The 23109-nt window shown below is 38.8% G+C and overlaps 1 protein-coding gene across 2 annotated transcripts in view; it reads left to right on the forward strand.

Moving 5' to 3' along the window:
- The window catches only part of LOC117409314 (guanine nucleotide exchange factor subunit RIC1-like), a 116609-nt gene extending 103421 nt beyond the window's left edge, over positions 1 to 13188 (forward strand). For both annotated transcript variants that reach the window (XM_034015153.3, XM_034015152.3), the window contains exons 21-26: positions 13 to 149; positions 5177 to 5463; positions 5824 to 6006; positions 7306 to 7483; positions 8205 to 8393; positions 10455 to 13188. In XM_034015153.3, coding sequence (XP_033871044.2) covers positions 13 to 149; positions 5177 to 5463; positions 5824 to 6006; positions 7306 to 7483; positions 8205 to 8393; positions 10455 to 10743 — 1263 coding nt within the window. In that variant the 3' untranslated portion in view covers positions 10744 to 13188. The remainder of the gene's footprint in view (positions 1 to 12; positions 150 to 5176; positions 5464 to 5823; positions 6007 to 7305; positions 7484 to 8204; positions 8394 to 10454) is intronic.
- Positions 13189 to 23109: the final 9921 nt, after the last annotated feature.

Consider the following 23109-nt stretch of genomic DNA (forward strand, 5'->3'; position numbering starts at 1 on the left):
TTATTATTACAGGAACCCAGCTCAACGGGAGGATTTGAATTCTTTAGGCATCGAAGTATCAGCTTATCACAATCGGCAGACAGCCTCACAGCTTGGAAATTCAACCTCCAGAAGACACTAAGCATGCCTTCAGGACCGTCTGCTAAAAGGTACTATTTCAAAACTGCAGTTTTATATGGTAAAGTAAGATAAAAACTAGAAGCTTCTTGATTTAATCCACAGGGAGTGAGACTCTGTAGAATGATGTACGATGGATCTGTTATTTATTAAAAGTGTACAACTCCTGTTGACCTTTCCCATCGAGCTCCAGATCAATAGGTGGCCAACACTGGAAAGGCATCGATGACGAGCAACAAATCAATTGTCAACAGTTTGCCTGGCTGTGAAAAGGAAATCATACAAATTAGGGCTATCAATTAATCGCAGTTAATTTCTGTGTGTAACGAGTTCATTTTTTTTAACGTGTGTTAATCTTGACCCTCTCAGCATAACGTAATTCATTCCCTGCGGCACCATTTTAATAATATACTCGAGCACATGCAGCGCAATGAGTGCAGTCATCATTTCAATAGAAAGTTAGTCACAGAACTGCATTATGGAGCAAAGCACTAACAGTGAAGGACTTGCTGCTGTGCGCGTTGTTTTGCCTCGGTCTCTCACTGCTTGCTGTTGCTCTGGCCGGTGTAGCATGGTGCAATTGTGCACCCCTACTTTATTATATTAATAGTCACATTTAGCTGTTTATTTTTCAATAAAATATGTTATTTTATTAATAAATGGGTTGTTCCGCTTCCTTCTTTTTCACACTGTGTTATAATGCAAACAATTCATGTGATTTCCATGGCAGGCAACTTCACGTTTGAATGTGTTGTAGCGATCTCGGTGAACGCAGGCAGGCGCATCACACAGGGCGAGGCAATCCACACTTAGGCGGAGGGCAGGCTCGAACCCAGGACCTCTTGCACTAAAGCATAGCACCGATACCGCTGTAGAAAGGAGCCGGCTCTGCCTGTGTGTGGATTGCCTCGCCCTGTGTGATGCTCTTGCCTGCATTAACCGAGATCACTACATTGGGATGCAGGTACTCCAGGGGGAGGGGGGGCATGGTCAAGTGCCTCAGTGATTTTTCATTGCGGGCTAAGGCCCTGGTGTTCTTATGAGTGTGAACTTCATAGCAACCTAACAGCAGGCAATGCAAATGTGTAACCGTAACGATAAACAAAACGCTGCATTACATTAGACTGCTAATGATGATTGAAAAATGCGTATTTCCCTATGTTCTACATTTATTACAAAACAACGTGTTTGAGAGCAGTTTACTTCATTGTTTGTATTTATTTCATATTTGTTATCATGACTATTAAAACACCTTTTCTGAGGGGATGTACTATCATAGCTATTAAAACACCTTTTCTGAGGGGATGTACTATCATCGCTATTAAAACACCTTTTCTGAGGGGGTGCAGTAGCCTATCTCAAAACTATTAAGCAGGTTGGCGAGAGTTCAGCTGCGTGAGTTGTCAGCACATCATAACCAATGTGTAGTTCAGAGGGTTGCAGCTCAAGCTTTTCGGCTGACCAGTCCATTTGATAGGCTGTTTGGCTGTGTTCTGACTTATACTCATGAATATGCATTTTACTTCTATTAATGTGATTGGTCAGTTGCTTGGCTCCTTGCAAACCGCACAGCCCTGAACTCAACAAAACTACCAACTCAACTACCAGTCAATCAGGCAATGCCTGGATAACAAGCCTGAAGTATCCCTCTTACTTCAAACGCAAACGTAAAATTCTTCTAAATACACCAGAATGGATATTTAGGGTTTCTGGTTGTCAGGTTTTATTCCTGAGAGCTCCGCCTGCCTTTTAATGTTGTAATTAGCGTCATTCAACCATCTCAGTTTATTTATCATGGAAAAATGATAATGACAAAATAAGCTCAACTTTTTTTTTACCTATACATTCCTAAGACCACAGTGATGATCGCTTTACCCTCGCTAGTTGGAGGTTGTAGCTACAACACTGTTTCATAAAAGATTGATTTCACCCTCGCTAAACTTGTCAAATAAAATGAATAAAGATTGCGATGATTAATTATGTATTTGCATTATAAGAGCACTACTTAAAATACACAGCAATTCATTTTATTTCGCTGCATTTATTCTGCACATTAAATTATTTGCTGGAGTAGAAAGACGTTTTTACTTTTTAATGAAAACGGGGGGGCTCCCGAGTGGCGCATCTGGTAAAGGCACTCAGAGTGGAGTGCAGGATGCGCCCTATAGCCTGGAGGTCGCCGGTTCGAGTCCAGGCTATTCTATTGCTGACCATAGACGGGAGCTCCCAGGGGGTGGCGCACGATTGGCTGAGCGCCGCCCGGTGGGGGGGGGGGAGGGGGGGACTGAGGTCGGCCAGGGTGTCCTCGGCTCACCACGCACCAGCTGTAGCTCAGGGTGGCTGCACGGTGAGTCTGCAGTGTGAAAAAAAGATGACCCCTCTCTTCTTTTGTTTATAAAAGTAAGTTATATGATATCTGTCGTAGCTTGGGAATTTTGTGCAGACACCCTTATCAGCACAGGGGATCTGGTCTGGTTTATAGTAGTAATTCTATCTGCAATATCAGTATAATTTGGTCACATTGTCATCAGTGCTTACCTCGGGGTTGTGGTATTGGTTTTGGCTGTCTGGGCTATCTTCCTAAAACTCTGATGTGTGCTGTCTCAAAACCCAAGCATTTTCTGTCAAGAAATTCTACTAGGTTTGTTCTTTTAAATAATAAGGCTATGATTCTTAACAAGTTTATTACTGACCAGAAAGTGGATTTTTTTTATATTTAACTGAAGCTTGGCATTTGCCGAATGACTTTCTGCTGTTGAATCAAGTTATGGTTATACTGAAAAATCTTGTACTTCTTTTATTATTATTTATTTCTTAGCAGACGCCCTTATCCAGGGCAACTTACAATTGTTACAAGATATCACATTATTTTTACATACAATTACCCATTTATACAGTTGGGTACAGTTTAGGTTAAGTACCTTGCTCAAGGGTACAGCAGCAGCGTCCCCTACCAGGGATTGAACCCACAACCCTCCGGTCAACAGTCCAGAGCCCTAACCACTACGCCCCACTGCTGACTTCTGGTCGGGGTGGTGGTTTAGCAGTTATTCATTGTTTAGACGTTGGTCTAAACATGGTTCCTGTGCAGAATTTTACGTATTTTGAGTGTATGGTTTTTAATGTAAAAGGATCTTAGACTTTGCTTGTAATTCTTGTTTATCGTCCACCTAAACCAAATACTGTGTTTTTATCTGAGTTATCAGAGCTATGTCCAACCTCTAGTGGTATTCTATTACTTGGTGATTTTAATATACATGTGGATTCCCCTGATTGTACTGTTGCTGCTGACTTCTTCTTAGCTACCTTGGATTGCTTTGGTCTTACTTAGCATGTTAATTTTTCAACATAATAGTGGCCACACATTAGGCTTGGATAATTCTTGTGGCTTGGGTATTTCCAGTTTACAAGCAATTAAACTGGGTATCTCTGACCATAAGGCTGTTTTATTGGTTGTGGCAGTACCTCCACCTCCTTCAAATAGCAAACGGATTACGACATTTCGAAGGCTGAATTCGGTGAACCCAGCTAGGTTGCCGGAGGAAATTACAAAAGCTTTACTCAATGTAGCTCAGTCAGCTTCACTAGAGGACTCTGCTGCTCTTTATAATGAAATGTTAATACATATTATTGACTGTTTAGCTCCTATTAAAACGTGTTTCGTTTCCTTTGCTCGTTCTTCTCCTTGGTACACTAGTGAGTTGCGTACCATGAAGGCTGCAGGACGACATCTCGAGTGTCTGTGGAGGAAGACGGGGCTGACTGTTCATTTACAGCAGGGGTCTCCAACCCTGGTCCTGGAGAATCCCTATCCTGCAGCTTTTATAGGTTTCTTTACTTCTGTGGCTAAAGATCTCGAACACCTGTTAATCTTGACTAATTAAGCCAATAATTGGTGCAATGAAGTAAGTGAGAGCTCAGTTGAAATGAAAACCAGCAGACCCAGTAGCTCTCCAGGACCGGGATTGGAGACCCCTGATTTACAGGCTTATGAACATGAGCTGGCCTATAGGGATGCTCTTAAGGCTGTCAGAGCCTCTTCTTATTCCAACCTTATTGAGGGTGACCACAGCAATCCCAGAGTCGTTTTTTCCATTAATAAAATGCTTGAGCCAGTTAATAAGTCTGGTCTTCCTCCCTCTATTGATCAGTGCAATATATTCATGCAATTCTTTCAAAATAAAATAGAAAATATTAATATTCAATTGTTGACTTCACTTTCTGCAGTCGTTCCAGTTATGCCCATTTCAGCCTCCACGGGGCAGAGTTTCTCTCATTTTATTGATGTGGACTCTGCATATGTGGCTGAGTTGGTTGCCAAATTGAGACCCACTACCTGTGCCTTGGATCCTATTCCTACATTGTTAATCAAATCCAGTTTCTCTGCTCTTTGTCCATTTGTTACTAACTTCATTAATGAGTCTTTGAAATCTGGATTTGTACCTTTGTTTAAAACTTGCTGCTGTTACACATGTGTTAAAAAAAAAAAAAAAAAAACTGGTCTGGACCCGGAAGTGTTTAATAACTATGGTCGTTGTGACTGTGGTCTTGAACTTTCTCCATTTGTAGACTATCTGTCTGACAGGGGATTGGTGGAGCCATAAATCCTTAGAAATGGTTTTGTAACCCTTTCTAGACTGATGAGCATCAATAACTGTTTTTCTGAGGTCCTCAGAGATTTCTTTTGATCGTGGCATGACGTGTTTTTATATAGGGTGGGGCCTCCCAAACTCACCCCTGAAGATCTACCTAATTATTTAAACACCTGATTCTAATTATCCCCTTAATTGAACTGATAAAACCAGGGGTTCACTTACTTTTTCACATACCCTGAATCTTAATTACTCATTGTTTGTCTAATTCATACATCATTTTGTTTCAAAAGACATGGAATTGGTTAATATAAACCCTATAGGATATTTAAGAAAAGACTGGTTTCGATTCTAGAAGGCTATCATGGTAAAACTATGGAATTTCCATAATTATCATTGAGGTTCACAAACTTTTTTCTCAGCACTGTACGTGTAGGAGATCATGCTCTCTATTTTCTTGCCCACAGGTGGAGTAAAGAGAGTGAATGTGCTGAGAACATGTACATTGACATGATGCTATGGCGGCATGCACGACGACTACTGGAGGAAGTCCGGCTAAAGGACCTTGGCTGCTTTTCTGCCCAGCTGGGCTTTGAGCTGATTGGCTGGCTGTGTAAAGAACGGACCCGAGCTGCCCGCGTCGATGACTTTGTGATGGCTTTGAAAAGGCTTCACGAAGACTTCCTCTGGCCCTTTCCAGTCATTTCTGCCAGCTCCATAAACTCCCCGTTCAGAAACGGCAGATATAGAACAGGTAAAGAGGCACATAACTGATATAACACATACATGGGATCATAGGAAGTAAATAAAATGATACCTCCAGGTTCTTCCATTTCATTTGAAGTGTTTTTACAGAAAACACAGATGTTGACACAGCATTTTGTATTACTTACAGTACCATGGAATGGCAATAAACATAATTTTATTGTAGTAATATTAAAGAAACGGATATAAAAAATATATAACTTATTATAAACAATTAAAATATAAACAGGCAAATAGAGGACAAGAGCTGTAAAACTTATGAAAGTTAATTATTCTACCATTTATGCTTTTTGACTTTTTAAAAGCTAGTAAATGTAAGTTGTAAATAAGCCTTTGTTTTCTTTGTAAGTTGTTGGAGAGCACTTGCTGAAATCGCATTCAGCAGATAGCCTGATAAACAATGAGATGGACACCGGTGCCTCCAACGCCCCTCGCAGCCACAGCTGGCTGGACAGTCTGAACTCTGCCTCAAGAGAGATGGACACCGCAGCACACACACAGGAGGCCTTCCTCTCACCTCTCCTCAACAAAGGTGGGCATTTGGATCACTTAGTGCAATGAGACAACATTAACATTTTTTGAATTCCTGATAATTTGATAATGTGTTTTAACCCCCTGTGGAAGGGTGTGGGTATTCACTGACACAGGAGACAGTTGTAATTGAAACACCGCACAGGTGCTCGGTTTTATTTTGTTTTACTCTTGTGAGTTGCACTGATTTGTTTTAGCCCGCAGAGGGCGCTGTGGTCCGTGGTCTGGCTACCACCTATGGTATCCAGAACCTACGGGCATACCACGTCAGGGTACACAGTTCTGTTGCAGGGGCACTCGTAGGTGTTCGGAAATAATGAAAACGAGAAGGCAAAAAGAAAAAGGGAAAATAAAACACAATAATCAAAACTACAAAATAAAGGTGCTGCACTTTGCAGCGTGAACTTCCCCAGTCGCCGCTACCCGTACGACTCGGGTCTCTGTCCTACTCTCCGCTGTTCCTCAGCTAGGTTTCTTTTAAAACACACTATCAGGGTCTGCCCACGGATTCCCCACTCTCTCTCTATCTCTTCAGATTCTCTGTGGATGTTTGTTCTCCCGTCTGTCAGCTGGTCTGGCCGAGCAGCGTAACCGTTTGCTCGTTGTACAGGTCTAAAGGGACAGATCTGAGGAAACAGCAGAGTGTTAATTTATAGGATCAGCAATCCCACTAAAACCCACCTCCCAGCCACTCAGAGAGGGGGAAAGCACACACACCCTCTTCCCCACCTCTCTGTGTCACCGCCATGACTGGCAGGCAGATCCCACGGGACTGCCGCCCCCCTTCCTGCAGCATCGTGCCTACGTCAGACGGCCAGTCCAGATCTCTCCCTGTTACACCCCCCTACTTCAATGAATAAGGGTTCATTCTTTATCTAATGGGACAACAATCTAAGTTGTTTGAGAACTAATAGTGTGTTTATACAGCAAGACTTGTTTAATCCAGTGTCTCTGCATATCAACCTCTAATTCAGCACAATTGTTTGGTTCTGCCATGATCGCTATTAAAATGAATAGTGTAATCCTTCTGCAAAGCAGAATCCTGTCTAACCTAGATTAGCATGATGTGTATGTCATTATTTGTCTAGCTTAATCTATTTTTTTATGTAATCAAGATGCATTTTAAAAGAAACTAGACTGATTAGTATTACAGGGTTTTAAAAGTTTTAGGTGTGCAAAAATAAGCATTACTGTGTCATTTGGATCTTTTACAAAATTACACATTTGTGTTGCCTAGGCTAAAAAGAGCTGATGCAGTGCTTTGAGAATCCTTGTGTCAAATGCTTGGGTCCCCCCACAGGTGACGAGTGCAGCATTGGCTCTGCGACGGACCTCACAGAGACCAGCTCCATGGTGGATGGGGACTGGACGATGGTGGACGAGAATTTCTCCACCCTCAGTCTGACACAGTCCGAGCTGGAACATATGTCCATGGAACTGGCAAACAAGGGGCCTCATAAGTCCCAGGTGCAGCTGAGGTGAGACTACCAGGACTGCATGGGAGTCTTGTACTGATCATTGTTGAGGTTAAGGCTCTTTGCTTGTCACAGTTGCCTGCTCTTGAAGTTGGAGTTAATAATAAGATTTCAGAGGTCATACTACAAGGAGCCAAGTACTGTCGCATGCATGTATGCGTATTTCCTGTGTTTAGATTTGGACAGTCCCTTGAGTGGTTTTTTATAGAGGGTTGACAAATGTAACATTGAGGAAGATATTTGCAAAGGAAGTGGATGCCACCTTCGCTTGTTGACCTTAAAAGCAACTCTTTGACCCACCAGCACAAGGCAGAGGGAATCTGTTTTATTCAAATCGTTTTATTAAACAAAAAAAGGAAATTGTATTTGCTTTAATATAAGGCTTTTTTTTTTTTTTTTTGTAGCACAAGTTATGGTTTAATATCTGAATCTGGAAGCAGCCTATCTGTTTTTCTGTTCACATGTTATACTTTTTATTAATATTTTTTTATTTTATTTTTAATCCAATACAGAGAAGGTCTTGTTCAATTGTTAGGGCACTGTTGCTGTATATTGCTGTATATTATTTATCTGTCTATGGCATTTCTACATGTGGATGCAGATCATTGTGATTAATTGTCATGATACTCGTAGCTCTTTTGTACATTTGTGGCAGGGGATGTAGAAGTTTCAACCCCACATGGCTGACCTGTGCCTGATTTAGTTCTGTGTGTCTGGTTTCCAGGTACTTGTTGCACATCTTCACTGAGGCAGGCTGCCCGGAGTGGTGCGTCATCATAGGCATAATTATGCGAGAGGCGTCTGTGATCAGTCAGGTGGTCAGTTGTCTCCAGTCTGCGGAAGTCCCAGTTGACACTGTGCTGAATATCAAGAACGGCCTACTGGCAGTGGACGCATGGGCATCAACAGACTGGTAAGACAGCATTTTCTATTGGTAATGGTGTCAGTAATCTGCTTTTTATAGGTTAATTGAATTTCTAAAGGAGCTGGTAGTGAGAAACAGAGCTGTAAATGCAGTTGATATGGGCACTGGTAATGACGGTGAATGACAAATATTGGAAGGCTCCTTTTAAAAGAAGCAAGAAGCTTTTCAGAAAACATGGAACATGTCCTTGAAATATAGAGACAATAAAATATAATAACAATGGCTTTTGCATAATGGCAAAGAGAACCAAAATGCACTAAATGAATACGAGTAAAACTAGGAACTTCTTGGGGTAGTAATGGGACTACCATCGGAAAATGAATCTTATTTTTTTCATGTATATTAAGTCCTATGTAGGCCCACATGTGGAATTTTGGTAATTTAAAATTTGCATCCATTTTTTTAAATTCAGTCTACGGTGTGTTGTCGCGTTATGAGATCTCATATTTAATAAAAGAATATATGAAAAATTGATGCAAAGTTGGAAAGTGACCTTAAAATGATCAAAAGCAAACAAGTGGGCCTACATGGTATTCAATAAACATGGTGTGGGGGGGGGGGGGAATTAGATAAGAGACAAGTTCATTTCTGAAGTGGATACATCCACAACTAACTACTTTTACAGTTTTAAGGTAAACGTGAAATTATTTTGAATATATAGTAAAAAGAGCTATAAACACATGATTATCCTTTGTTTATCATTTAAACCTTTAGAAATACAAAAAAAGTGAGAAAGTTGCTCAGCTTAAGATACAATTTTAAAAGATATCCTCAGTTTATTTTAAACAACCCTGTAGTTTTCTTTCCATTTGAAACCAAAGGTAACGGTGAAACCAGCAGAATCATTGAATCATCCACTCTTAAACATCACATCTAAATATATCAAATTATACAATCCAAGTAAAAAGTAACATGGTTTGTTTAACTTTGTATTGTTAACAAGTGGTTTTGTTTTAAGAAGGGCATGGCAAGTTAAAACTGTCCGTGGAAACAGCATGGCTACTACTACGCAGTACACAGTAGTTACTGTAGTTACTGCATTGGTTAATATTAAAACATCATTTACAATTATGTTGATACCGTAAGACTGAAGTACAGTGAAATTCAATTCTGACTACCTATAAAACACATCACTTATAGTATACAGAAAGTCAAAATGGCTGTCTTTATTGTATGCTATAAATAAGTTAGGTCATTGTCTAAACAGGGATCAGGTCTTCATTCTAGAGGGTTTTTTTTGTTGCTATCTATAAATGTCTTTGTCATTCCCAAAAGTGATCAAACAAAACCACCACTTCAGACATGCAAAATTCTTCTGAGTATTTAAGTTTGTTTTCTTTTTCAAATTTTTTTGACATTTTACTAGTATCTCCAGTGTATACAAAACAGACTGAAATGAAAATGCCTACAGTACTACCACTACAGTGAAACGGCTTGTTAAGACTAATTTATGGCTATAATCAAAAGTAATTAATCAAGTTATAGAATTATTTTCACAAAAGTAATCATAATAATATTGAATGATTTATTTTGTTTTTACTATAATGTGCGATCTTTATAGTCTCATTACACATGGTACAATAGGTATACTTTTTATTTCTTTATTTTTAATTTTGGCCTTGATATTTTGCTTGCAAGGTTGTAAGATTGTGTCTCAAACTGCGATTCTCACTGGCAACTCTGCCTCACTAGGCTTGTACAGCCTCAACACTTATCTTCCTCTTCCTATATCAATGGGAAGACTACTTTTTTTTTTTTTTTTTTTTTAAAGTCCTAACTAATGTTAAACCCTCGCCTATTGGTCAAAAATTCAATACCTTTTTTTTTTTTTTTGTAAGTCACAAACATACAGAAGCCTGTTGGTGTCCATTGGGACCAATGTCATTGTTCAGAGGATGCCTCAAAGCATTATTTGGAGCAACAGGGCTCGAATGAAGAGCGCCTCCAAGTGCTTATCCAGTATGAATGAGTTAAAGACCCTTGTCCTTTCAGACTGGTTCAGTGAAGCTGTAACACCCTATTTATGGTTGTTCATTTGCTTGCTTTCAGTCTGGGCTACAAGCCTTTCCTCGACCTGATCCGACCGCAGCTCCAGAAGCTAGTGGAGGTGACCCCAGAGCAGGTGCAGCCTGAAGCTTTCCAGCCAACCAGCACCGCCAAGCTGGTAGAGCCTGTCTGTCCTCGGCCAGAGGACAGCCGTGGGGGCCCTGCAAGCCACAACACCAGCTCGCAGAGTGAGGATGGCAGTGGTGCCAGCCGGCTGGAGGAGGACAGCCCTGTGGAGGAACAAGAGGAGCAGCCTTTAGAGGAGGGCTCATACGACTGCACTCTGTCATAACAGGAAAGTGTGGCAGGTGGGGCACACACAGTATTAATCAGTGGTGTAGCTGGACATTCGCCTGTCAGTTCAACCTAGGAGGCCCCGGTAAAGACATTGGACCTTTTTTTTTTTTAAGAAAATACAGAATCAGGAGTATTGCATTTCTTTATTTATTACAAAAAACAATTATTGTGGCTTTCCCAGATTCATGAATATTAATGTATCACGAAGTGAAGATTAATACCTGCCATTGTAAGGGGTGATAAGATGGACACTTAAGATTTTAGGTTGGCTGTCAAGTATCTAAAGGTGTAATTGTTGGGGAAAGCAGCAGGGTTTAGGTCTTGACAGTAAAGTTTTAAATAATTTAAGCAGAGAAAAGTCCCATACGATACAGAATTATAGCTTACCCTAAAAAAACATTGTTAAATAAAAACGTTTACATTATAATTAAGTTTTAAACTAAAGTGATAGACACATGCTTCAGTCAGTGAATGAATACATGTTTTAAGAATAGTTTATTTTATTTGATTTGATTCATTTATACTGAAATTTGAGTCCTATGAAAAACAAATGTAATACTATCTTAAAAGAAGAAAAAAAAACTTATATAAGGCTGAACCTGTCTCATGATTGCCCAGTTCCTAGAGTGCCGCATTACTTAATGTGATAATAGGGTTGAATTGTAAGAGATTGTAAGTATTCTTGAAATATTAACATTTGTGAATCTGGGAATAAATGATGCATTAATTTCAAAGAGCCCAGCTTAAAAAGAAGTGTTTTAACTAGTGCTGATGTTTAGTGAAATTAATTTTTTCATCTGTTGCACGCTGGTGTTGAAACATAGACACCCGAGATGTTCATTACCTAGGGTGGCTGGAAGCTTGCATATAGGCCCAGTGCAACTGCATTACAAAACATGTACCTTACACAGTGAAAAAGTCCTGGTGTTCCCCATCCCACCAACCTCCCCCCAAATGATTAGAAGCACTTGTAGAAGATGAACACTTGCATTCCTTCATACACAATAACAAAAGAAATGCAATCAAATGGGGTTTGGGGAACAGTTCTTCCACTCTTGGGGATACTGCTTGCATAAAGCAGTGTGATATCATTTCATCAGCATAAAGTGGTCATTTTTCAAACGTTTTACTGTGAGCAAGTGGTAGTTGTTTCCTGCTTCCCTTGACAGTTTTGCAGGCACAGACTAAGTTAATCATCATTAGAGTCTTTTTTTTTTTTTTAAAGCACTGTAATTGTCTCAACCACCACACAGTTCTGCTTTGGAAACCAAAAGTAAATGAGGAGAGGGAAGTTTGAAAGCAGAGTTGAACACCATTCAAATCGGAGTTTGTTTTTGTCTGTTTTTTATTCTTGTTATGTCTGCTAACTCAGTACTTTCTCCAGAATTAATCTCTTGTCTTGGTATTTTGTATAAAGTGTTTTAAAAGCCTATTGTACCTTATTGTGAATACTGTTGTATAAAGGAACCTTTTCAAGTTGCTGACAGCAACACTTGTATATATATATTGAACAATACATCTTTGCATGCATGTTGCATAGTTTTAATATCACTTGTAGTAGCTGTCGGCTCCTCATAAACACAACCGATAATGAACGGGTCAAAAATGCAGTGAAAGCGACAGAGCAAGGAATTAGAGAATAGGGAGCAAAGCTGTACTAGGAATGGGCCCTTTTCAACAGAGAACGGAACAAGAAGACAGCTGCAAAAGTTCTCCTTAAAAAATATTTGAAAAATATTTATGTTGAATACATTTAAATAACCAGTCATTAAACTCTCAAGCTCAATATTCATCCTGCCAATACTGAGTCCGAGGTCTTGGCTAGCTGTTCTTGTCCTCATCAAGCAGAAAATGTTGAATTTCTGCTCTTATTTATTGCTCTCGAGCATTCGTTCTTGGAGTGTAAATGCCTCTCATGAATGTAAATAGTATACAGAATTAAATCATGTATTCTTATAGCCTGACTTAGTTAATATGTAGTAATGTAAAAGGATGCACACTAAAGTAAAAAAAAAAAAAAAAGAAAGCCATTTCAATGAGTTTTACTAAAGAAATGTCATTTTATACATGTATTTTAAAAAAGAGAACATTTATTTTCATCCTCATCATAGTGCTGTACTTCTAGAACAAAATGTGCATTGACCAAGTATTTTAGAAGTATCATATCTGTTTTCATGTATTCTAATAGTTTCTACCTACAGCAGTATTAACAAAGATATTGGCATACATCAGTGAAGGTGCAATGTAACTAAAAGAATGCAGAAATGTTACTTATTTTATACAAGAATGGAGTCGTCTATTTTTATAGAGCTTTACTGTATAAGATTTTCTCTTTTGTTTTCTTTTTATGGACCAAAGTGTTCCAAACTGAAATGTTACCTGCCTTTGCTAAACTAACTCCATCCCATTGATGATAAAGTATGTATTGTGCAACCTTGAATTATAAAGGGTCCTAGGTTTTTTTAAGCTTTTTTCTGGAAAGTGTCAACTTTCTCTCTTATGGTATCTCCAGCAAAGATACCACTTTACACTATTTATAGATCAACCCAATGTCATATATTGTACAGCCAGATAAGTCATGTTGGTACTTTACTTTCACTGATCCGTGCAGTCTCTCTGCAGGACAGTATTAACACAGCTGTCAACAGTTTGGTTGTATTACTGCCTAGGCTACTGCAGTTCTATTTCATTATGGTATTGTGCTGATCAAAGAAAATACTTGATTCCTGATTAACTAATTCGGACTGTTTTTCAAAAAAGTTTTCTCTGATTTAGAGAGAGAGAAACTAATCCATGCAGTTTTGTATGGGTGAGTTTAAAGCCAAGTGTTTTCCACAGCAGCATTTAAGTGGCCAGCTGAATAATCCTGGGAATCCCAAAATAAAGTGTGGTTCCATCCTTCATAAGGGTAATTTTAGTGAAACCACTGTGAAACCTTTCCTCCTGTCATGAAACTATACATTATTGGCTTTTTTAATTCACATAATGGGGTGTATTTTAATAATTTGTATAGTTGTGCACCTATAAACATACATGCTTTAATTCTATATACAAAATATAGTGGTCTGTATATTTGGATGAGCCGGTCTGGTCCATATACGCGATGTCCAACAAACTTTTTGCTTTTTGTTTTGGTGATCCCTATTAAAAGTTTCAGCAATATGTGAAATACACTGTTCTCCAGGTGAGAAGTGAAAACTGAACAGAAAGGAAGTTCCTCTTACAGGTCAGCTCACTATCAGAAAAAAATAAAATAAATACTTTTAATTCTATTGTCACAGTGATAATGGTATTCTGATTGTCAGAAATATTGTATTCTTTTTTTAATTATATCACTAAAATATATCTGTATGCAAATCAAATAACACTTTAGACATAATGTGTCAATATTGAGTCCATGGGTTACAGAAATAACAATAGATTAAACTGAACTGACCTGTGGGATGACATTTCTTTACCTTCCGCTTTCAATTCTCCCCTGAAGATGAGACCTTTGTGTTTTGATAGCTGATGTAGTTTAACAATATTCAGCTGATACTATTAAAATAATCTGTTAAAGTTCAAATTCAAGATTTTCAAACAGAGTAAGATTCTGAAAGCAAGGGCACTAATAATTAAGATTTTCCGCTGTTTAGTTCATTAAAATAGACCCTGACATCTCTGCAAAGAATTCCAGGGAAGGGAAAGATTATTGATTTTCAAACTTGGTACCAAAAACTTCATATGCAGGTCTTTGAATGACCTTGATTACAGTGTGCAGGTGCGTTAAATATTCAGCTGAAGATCAGCCCAAAGGCAAACAGGTTTTTCCTTCTGTTTAACAAATTGCATTTTTCATTTCATTTCACGGTAAAATAACTTAAGATGAAATTAGGAAGTCATTTCAGGTGTTGATTAGCCGTCTGACTCATTCAGGTTAATGGAGGATAATAGCAGAATACAATGCAGTGTATAGTTTTTGTCTCTGTACTATACATTTTTTTAATGTTTCTGTACATAAAAAACAATAAATTATAAATAAAAAAATAAAAAAAATGTGTGTTTGTTTTAGCAAAGAGGCTATTTGAATAGGTCTGTTCTTTTAAACAGTGTTTATGTCAACCACCAATGTGAAAAGTGAACAAACAAGAACATTTCTTGAAGCATTAATACTGTTTATTTTTGTGTAATGAATTTTTGTTACAAAGCAGACATTCAAATAATGCATGTGATTTGGAAGACATACCTGTTAATGGTTTGGGTAAAACCTTTTTTTTAACGTAGGTTAGATTTCAATTGGCATATGCCTGCTTGTCTGTGTTCAAGTAAACTTTATAAAATAAGAGTAAAGGCAAAACATCCACCGTGTTTGCACTGCGCCACCAGTTTTGGTGAGACTGTGAGGCCCTGTCCACACTACATAACCGAACTTGAGAACCGTACTCAAAACCGTTCTAATCCAGCTCAAAGCATCCACACTGAAGTACCGTTTCATGTTTAGTTGGTCTTAATGCGTCCACACACTTTTAGAATAGTTAGATTACAGTTCCTAGCAGCCCAATGAACTGTGGGACTTTTAATACGATAGTATCCTACCATGCACTGTCTGTTTACAACCTTGCAACTATGGAGCCCGTGCCCACGGAAGATAAGGCGCTGCTAAGCATGAACATTATGAGTTTCTTTATTAAAAACAAGGTATCAGCGATGGAGAAGGCAGCAACGGTCTCGCCACAGGCAAGCTTTGCATAGGCTCCATCAACATGCCTTAAATGTGAATTTTATTGTACAAAGTATGCTACTTTGTGCTTGTGTTATGATTAGCCCTGTTGAGCGATCCATTTGGGTTAAGCCATGAACAAGTGTGTGGTGGGAAACGACAGTCCTTTGCACCTGGGTTGATAACGACTGGGTCAGCAACTTCTGTATGACCAAGCAAACATTTTATGCACTGTGCACAGCTGTCAGACAGCATTAGTCGCCAGCGCACACACCTTCGTATCCCAGTCAGGCTGGACATGCGAGTGGCAATAACTCTGTGGCGTTTAGCAACAAATGTGGAGTATCGAACTCTCTCTCATCTGTTTGGTGTTGGCCGCTCTACTGTCGGAAAAATTGTTATTGATGTTTGCAAAGCTATTGTCAAAATATTAATGCCCAGAGCTATACGCTTTTATAACACAGATGATATTGTGGAAGGTTTCCAAAGTTAGTGGGGGTTCCCAAATTGCGGTGGTGCTGTTGACGGATGCCACTTCCCAATTCTATGCCCACCTTTCAGTGCCACAGAGTACTACAACCGTAAGTGCTACTATTCGGTTGTGATGCAAGCAGTCGTGGATTACCGATTTTGCTTCACCGACATTAACATTGGGTGGCCAGGAAAAGTACACGATGCTCGGGTGCTTAGAAACTCCACCCTTTTTATCAAGGGGCAGGCAGGTGCTCTTTTCAATGGAATCACACGCGACATATGTGGTGTCACAGTACCTGTCGTAATACTTGGTTATCCGGCATACCCACTCCTTCCTTGGTTAATGAAGCCATATCATGAGCAGAATGATCTCCGGAAAAGAACATTCAACTATCGCTTGAGTCGCACACGAATGGTTGTGGAATGTGCTTTCGGACGTCTGAAGGGTAGGTGGAGATGCCTTCTTAAGCGTAACGACCACAGCATTGACAACATACCCACTGTCATCGCCGCTTGTTGTGTGCTGCACAATTTATGTGAATCCCACTCTGAGGAATTCCTGAACGAATGGCTGGATGAAGCAGCCGACTGTGCCTATGGGCAACCGGACAGTAACGCCCCCGTAGAAATGTATGGAGTTGCAACACTGAGATATGCCAACACTGTACGGGATGCCTTGGCGGATTATTTCATGGAAGAGTCCTGAATATATGTGAAAACATTAAACTCAGTTTTTTTGTTGTTTTTTTTGGTTCCATAACTAGACAGTATAACGTGTGTATGTTCTATTCTGTAGTTTACTTGTTTTTGGGCATTAAGATCAAAATGTTTTGTTAACAAGTATTGTTTTCTTTTGATAGATAACAGGCACGTTTAATTGTTTTAGACCTATTGGTTAAAATCTTCCAGACTTCTTGCAATAAAGCAGGCTTAAAGCAGAACATATAATCGCAAAACGGAATGTTGCTTGCGTTCCAATGTAAAAGTATTATTATTATTTTCTGTTCGTTTTCTAAATTGCATAACGTGACATAAGTCGCAGATAATTAGCTACTTGTATGATAATTGGCGCAGAAGACAATTTCTTGTTAATTGTATTTAAAGTTATATAGTAATTTACAAATCTTGTAAAAAAAGAGAAAATCCTAGGGTACCAATTACAATCTTTTTTTTCTTCAAAGCCCAAAAAGCACTGTTAAACCTGCCGATGTACCCTGTATGCACTTAAAAGGATGTGTTCTGCCCTATATTAAATGAGGTACATGTTGCTAAACTCATTTTGAACCGATTCTGTTCTTAATTAAACTCAGAAATAAACTGTTATTTACAACACAATGTGCCTTTACCTTCATAACTAGACTGAGCCTGATTCTATTTGGCCTGATTTTTTATTTCAAACAGAGCTTATACATTACGTTAATTGCAGTCGCCTAATTTATCATTGGGCTTTTGTTATTTTCCCCACTAGTTAACAGGTATAATGCGTTCTTTCGTGATAAAATGCCCAGTGATAGTAAGCTTCTTTGCTTTTCTACCTATATTGGTTTTTGGTTCCTTACTATATTGCCAAAATGCCCGCCCATCCTCACTGTGAAAAAACATAATAAAACAAAAACACTACACGTTTTATTTTTGTCTCTTTACAAACATTTTTATCTGTGTAGACTTGCACCGTTTAAAAAAAAACATGAAAAACAATAGTCTTCCTAATAGATCCCTTACAACAAAACAGATTTGTCAAATCAATTTACTGAACCAAATGTCAAGATGTACCATTCGATTTACAACTGTAAATGTAAACTATTCAACACAAATCTTATCGTGGCAGCTTTTATAGATTTGTTTGTAAACATTACTTTTTTATGACTAACAGTGTTTCTAAAAATAAATCTTTGTAAATACTGTTCTTAAATTGTAGTTAGATTTATCATTTAGTCGATTTGTAACCCCTCTATCGAAATAAAATAAAATGAGTGGGGAATTCAAATCCAAGGACCGTGACTGAAGTGCTAAATCGTAACTTTTGCACTTGTCACAAACTGGTCCACGTGAAATCACTTTCCAATTCAGATGATGCACCCTGCTCGTCGCTATTGGCTGTTGATGGTTGAACATGAAATGTGTTATACTGCTCATGCCTATCATACTGATATTGGGGATGCTGTGTAGCTCTGTAAGTTTGTTCTGCAGAAGGGTTGTGGGGTACAGGAGAATGCGAGGTATCTGCAACAGGAAAAGCTGGCCCTGGTCTAGCAGCAAGCACTTGCAACATTGATTGAAACATTTTTAAATTTTGTTCTGCTTCAAATTTTCTAATCCTCTCTTCCATTTCTCAATCAGCTTTAGCTCGCTCATTCTCCTGACGCACCATTGCCTCGTGTTGTTCTATTAACATATTTCTTGTAGGTAAAAGCACAGCCTCCATCATTTCTTTCATGCGATTAAATTTAGTATTTTTATGAAGGTTTGATAAACCCTCTGATCCACCATCACGACGCCTCGACCCTGAAGCTTGCAGGTTATTGCTGGAAGACGCTGATCCTTCAGTGCAGTCGGCAGTGTCTGATACCGTTTTACTTGTGGCATCTAGGGAATCGCTGGTGCTGTCCGAGTCGTGAGTAACCTCAGCTGAAAATAAAACAATTTTAAACCTGGTCAGTGGAGAGTAAATACACTGTATTTTTAAAGTTATACTTAATAAGAAACTATTGGCAACGATTGCATTGCATAATTGCAATGCTTTAAAATACAAATAAAAACAAATGTCACACTTCAAAGGTAGTATTAACCTTTTTAAACGCAGGGTACATAGTTTATTTCGTAAGTGTTGTTTAACCCATATGCTTCCTAAAGCTGTAGTTTTCCTTAACCCAAAAGCAATGACTTTCATGATCTTTTTTCGTTCTAGTAATACATCAGAAGTAGCCTATATTAATTTTAAGTGATAGGCTAGATCCTTTCTTTTGTTAAAAGTAAAATCAACAGAATAATGCCACTTGGTAGATTACAGTGAACAGTTAATTAGATTGATAATTTAAAAACAAAAACAATTATAGAATGTGTAAAAACGTACTTAATTGGAAGTCAACACTGTCAGTGCCTTCAGTTTCTTCGAAACTAGTATTTTCCGAACTTTCCAGTACAACAGGTTGCGTTGTAGGTCTTGTACCGAGTATCTTGTCAATCTCTTCAAAAAAAAGGACATGTTGTTCTCCCTTTTCCAGATCGTTTGTTCTGATCTTTAACAACATGGTATCTACTTTTCAGTTGTTTTAGTTTTACCCTGCATTGGTGAAGTGTTCTTTCAAAGCCTGCTTCTTGCATGCACGCAGACATTTTATCATAAATGTGTGCATTTCGTTTTGAACTCTGAAGTTCTTCTTGAACTAGTTCATTGCTCTAGATATCAATAAGTGCCTTGATTTCGGCATCTGACCACGTCGCGCCACGATCCACCATTTTACAACATACGCTAAAATAGTACGGCTGTAGCTCAACTTCTTCAGGCGCCTGTTACTGCTGTATTTGTAATGTCCACGCGCCAAACCATATCACAAAGAATTTTGGGATGTTGGAGGATACACAACAAAAATGTAGTTTTACAGCGTCCACACTTCTGATCAACCGCACTACCTGATGCGACCTAATTAGAACCGGACTCGGGACTACCTCATGAGGTGGTCTCGAGTCCGGTTCTCGAGTACGGTATTAAATGCTGCGTAGTGTGGACTCAAACCGTATTTAGCACTTTTAAGCCGGCTTAAATGCAACTAATATGATTTAAAGGCATAGTGTGGACAGGGCCTAAGTCACTTGAATTACTTTTAGATTATTTCCTGTAGTATAGCTACCACAACAATTACTGGAAATGCAAGGACTGTGCTGGTGCACTTTCTTAGAAATCCTTAGATATTCCAACTTCAGTTCACACTGCTCCTGCCTGAACTGTTCATCTGAATTCAAGGTAGCACTCCCTGCTGTGCAGTGGTGTTAGGCAGTTCTCTAGCCAGGAGCAGGTCTGTCATGGATACTGTGGCCTACTGCTTTACATAAATATAGTTATACAGTACCTTCTGGTACTATGTGAGGTTCCCATATACTAGTGCAAGGAACTATTCATGTGGTACCAACTAGTTCTGACAACGTTTTGGATCTTCCCTTATCCAAAGCTTTCATGGTAAGGTGTGAGCCACCATGAACACAAACAAAAAAAGAAGAACTTTGAACACTATCACAACTATTTACAAAAGAAAAGAAAAACTCCAAAGTGCAGGATTGAGGAAACAACCTGACTTAAAGCAACCAAGGTTTTAGCTCAGTCACATTTCACTAGCATAACCCTCTCTTCCCCACATGCTCAATGCTCTGGCTTTTTGTACCTGAGCATAGTAGTGTCATGTTTGTGTGGGGCATCATTGCCCAGTGAACTACCATTTTGGAAAAGGGAATTGTTAAGCCCTCTGTTTTGCGGTAATTCCGGTAAATGGTGCAGCTACATTTTACTTACAATATGTCTCCTATTGTTAGGCTAGTAGGAACTATGCTCAGGGAATATATATATTTTACTTGGAAGATGGATATTAGCAAGGGTTTTCTGGAGGAAGAGGGCAGATCACTGTTTTCTATGTTTTTTATTGGGAAGATTGACGATTATAAATGCTTTTTAGTCGATAGAATGTGCTTGATTTTTGTCTGCCTTTCTCCTGCTTTATTAACTTTTTTTAGAAAATATTTTATGCAAAATATGTTTAAAGTGATGTGGTCTTGAAATCTAAATGCTATATTATTGTTGTACTAATACAGAATAAACTATGATGGTGTACTGTTTTCTTTTCTGTGCAGGCTAGTGGAGAAAATATGTATAACAGCCTGTGACAGGATGGACGTGTGGTGACGTCAGGCCAGAGAGCAGGAAACAAAAACACAGACAGTACTGCAGGCAAAAAGACGCTGTGCGCCGTTTATTTTTAACAAAAATATAAATAAAACATTTGAACATACAGTGCCTTGCATAAGTATTCACCACCCTTAGACTTTTCCACATTTTGTAGTGTTACAACCTGGAATTAAAATGGATTTAATTAGGATTTTTTGTCACTGATCTACACAAAATAGTCCATAATGTCAAAGTGGGGAAAAAAAAATCTACATATTTTTCAAAATTATTTACAAATAAAAAACTGAAAAGTCTTGATTGCATAAGTATTCGCCCTCTTTGCTCTGACACCCCTAAATAAGCTCTGGTGCAACCAACTGCCTTCAGAAGTCACATAATTAGTTGAATGGAGTCCACCTGTGTGCAATTAAAGTGTCACATGATCTCAGATTAAATACACCTGTTTCTGGAAGGCCCCAGAGTTTGTTAGAGAGCATATCTAAACAAACAGCATCATGAAGACCAAGGAGCTATCAAAACAAGTCCGGGATAAAGTTCTAGAGAAGCACCAATCAGGGTTTGGTTATAAAAAAAATATCCCAAACTTTGAACATCCCCCGGAGCACCGTTAAATCCATTATTAAAAAATTGAAAGAATATGGCACAACCGCGACTCTGCCTAGAGAAGGCCGTCCACCAAAACTCAGTGACCAGGTAAGGAGGGCATTAGTTAGAGAAGCAACCAAGAGGCCAATGGTAACTCTGAAGGAGCTGGAGAGATCCACAGCTGAGATGAGAGAAACCGTCCATGGGACAACTATAACCCGGACGCTCCACAAAGCTGGGCTTTATGGAAGAGTGGCGAGAAGAAAGCCATTGCTGAAAAAAACCCATATCAAATCCCATTTGGTTTTTGCCAAAAGGCATGTGGGAGACACAGCAAACATGTGGAAAAAGGTTCTATGGTCTGATGAGACCAAAATTGAACGCTATGTGTGGCGCAAAGCCAACACTTCTCATCACCCTGAGAAAAACACACAGCCAAAGCTACACTGGAGTGGTTTAAAAACAAGAACCTGAATGTCTTAGAATGGCCCAGTCAAAGCCCAGACCTCAATCCGATTGAGAATCTGTGGCAAGACTTGAAAATTGCTGTTCACTGTCACGTTTTCACTTTTCACGTTCTCTTTTATTATATTATTTGCTCTGCACACACTCTTAACTCAGGGGAGACGTTAAGGAGGACAGAGATGTTTAAAACTCCTAGTGGTTTATGTTCGAGCACTGGACGAGCGGTGTGTCCTTAAAACCTTTTTATTTAATCAAGAAAATCACTCAGACTCATTTATTCAAAGTTTTACGAATCAGAGCAACATCACCTTCGTTTTATTAAAATGCCTTTAATATTGGTTTAGTAGTTTGCGCATACCACTAAAACCGAAAACATGTAACAATAATTAGCAATCCTAAGTTTATTACAAGTTTCAGCATTTAATACTTCAATAACATAATACAATTATATGTATGCAGTGCAGCCCTCAGACTGGATAAGCACATAGCCTACAAGCACCCACTGCTATGTTTTAGCACATTCAATACTAAAACATAGTTTCAAAACCTCATAGCAATATAACCAATAAATGCGAGATACAATAATACCATTAATGTGCTTACCTCCTATTATAAGGAAGAGTAGCGTGAACAAAAGAGAAGGACTGTTCTGTGGAGATCTGCAAAGGATGGACCACGTGGCTCTGCCAAGCTAAGTCTTAACTGTGGTGGTCTCAGTGTGATCGGCCCAGGGTTTTTATACAATTTTCATCCCATTGAAAGCAATGGGAAGCCCCAATTAGATCCAGTCATCAATCTATATGGACACTCCTTATCTCTTGGCAAACAGTAAAGAATTCAACCAACTCTTCAGACATAATTGGAGTCATATGCCAACAAATCAACACTAGCCGATTCTTGGCCCCCCTCCTTCATCTGAAAAGTTAGGTGAAGCAGAGTTCACAAAATCCTTGCTACCTTGATTCACGACTTAATATGTGTGCATTATAGAAAGGAGTGGTGTTTGAATATATGCAACACCAACAGTTGTATTAGAATATAACAGTTATAGTTATAATTGATTACATGAACTTGGCTTTCAAAAATATATTCCCTCATGTCATCTCACTTTCAAATTAGTTTCCTTCTTTCCTTACAGGTGTGTGTTTAGCAGGTATTATAGGGAACTTCCATCTTATATCTTTTTAGTGTAGAGTTTTCTCCTTATGGAAAACCTAACTATTTTACTGAGCTGTAAAGCT

Source organism: Acipenser ruthenus, chromosome 2, assembly GCF_902713425.1.
Source record: "Acipenser ruthenus chromosome 2, fAciRut3.2 maternal haplotype, whole genome shotgun sequence".
NCBI lineage: Eukaryota > Metazoa > Chordata > Actinopteri > Acipenseriformes > Acipenseridae > Acipenser > Acipenser ruthenus.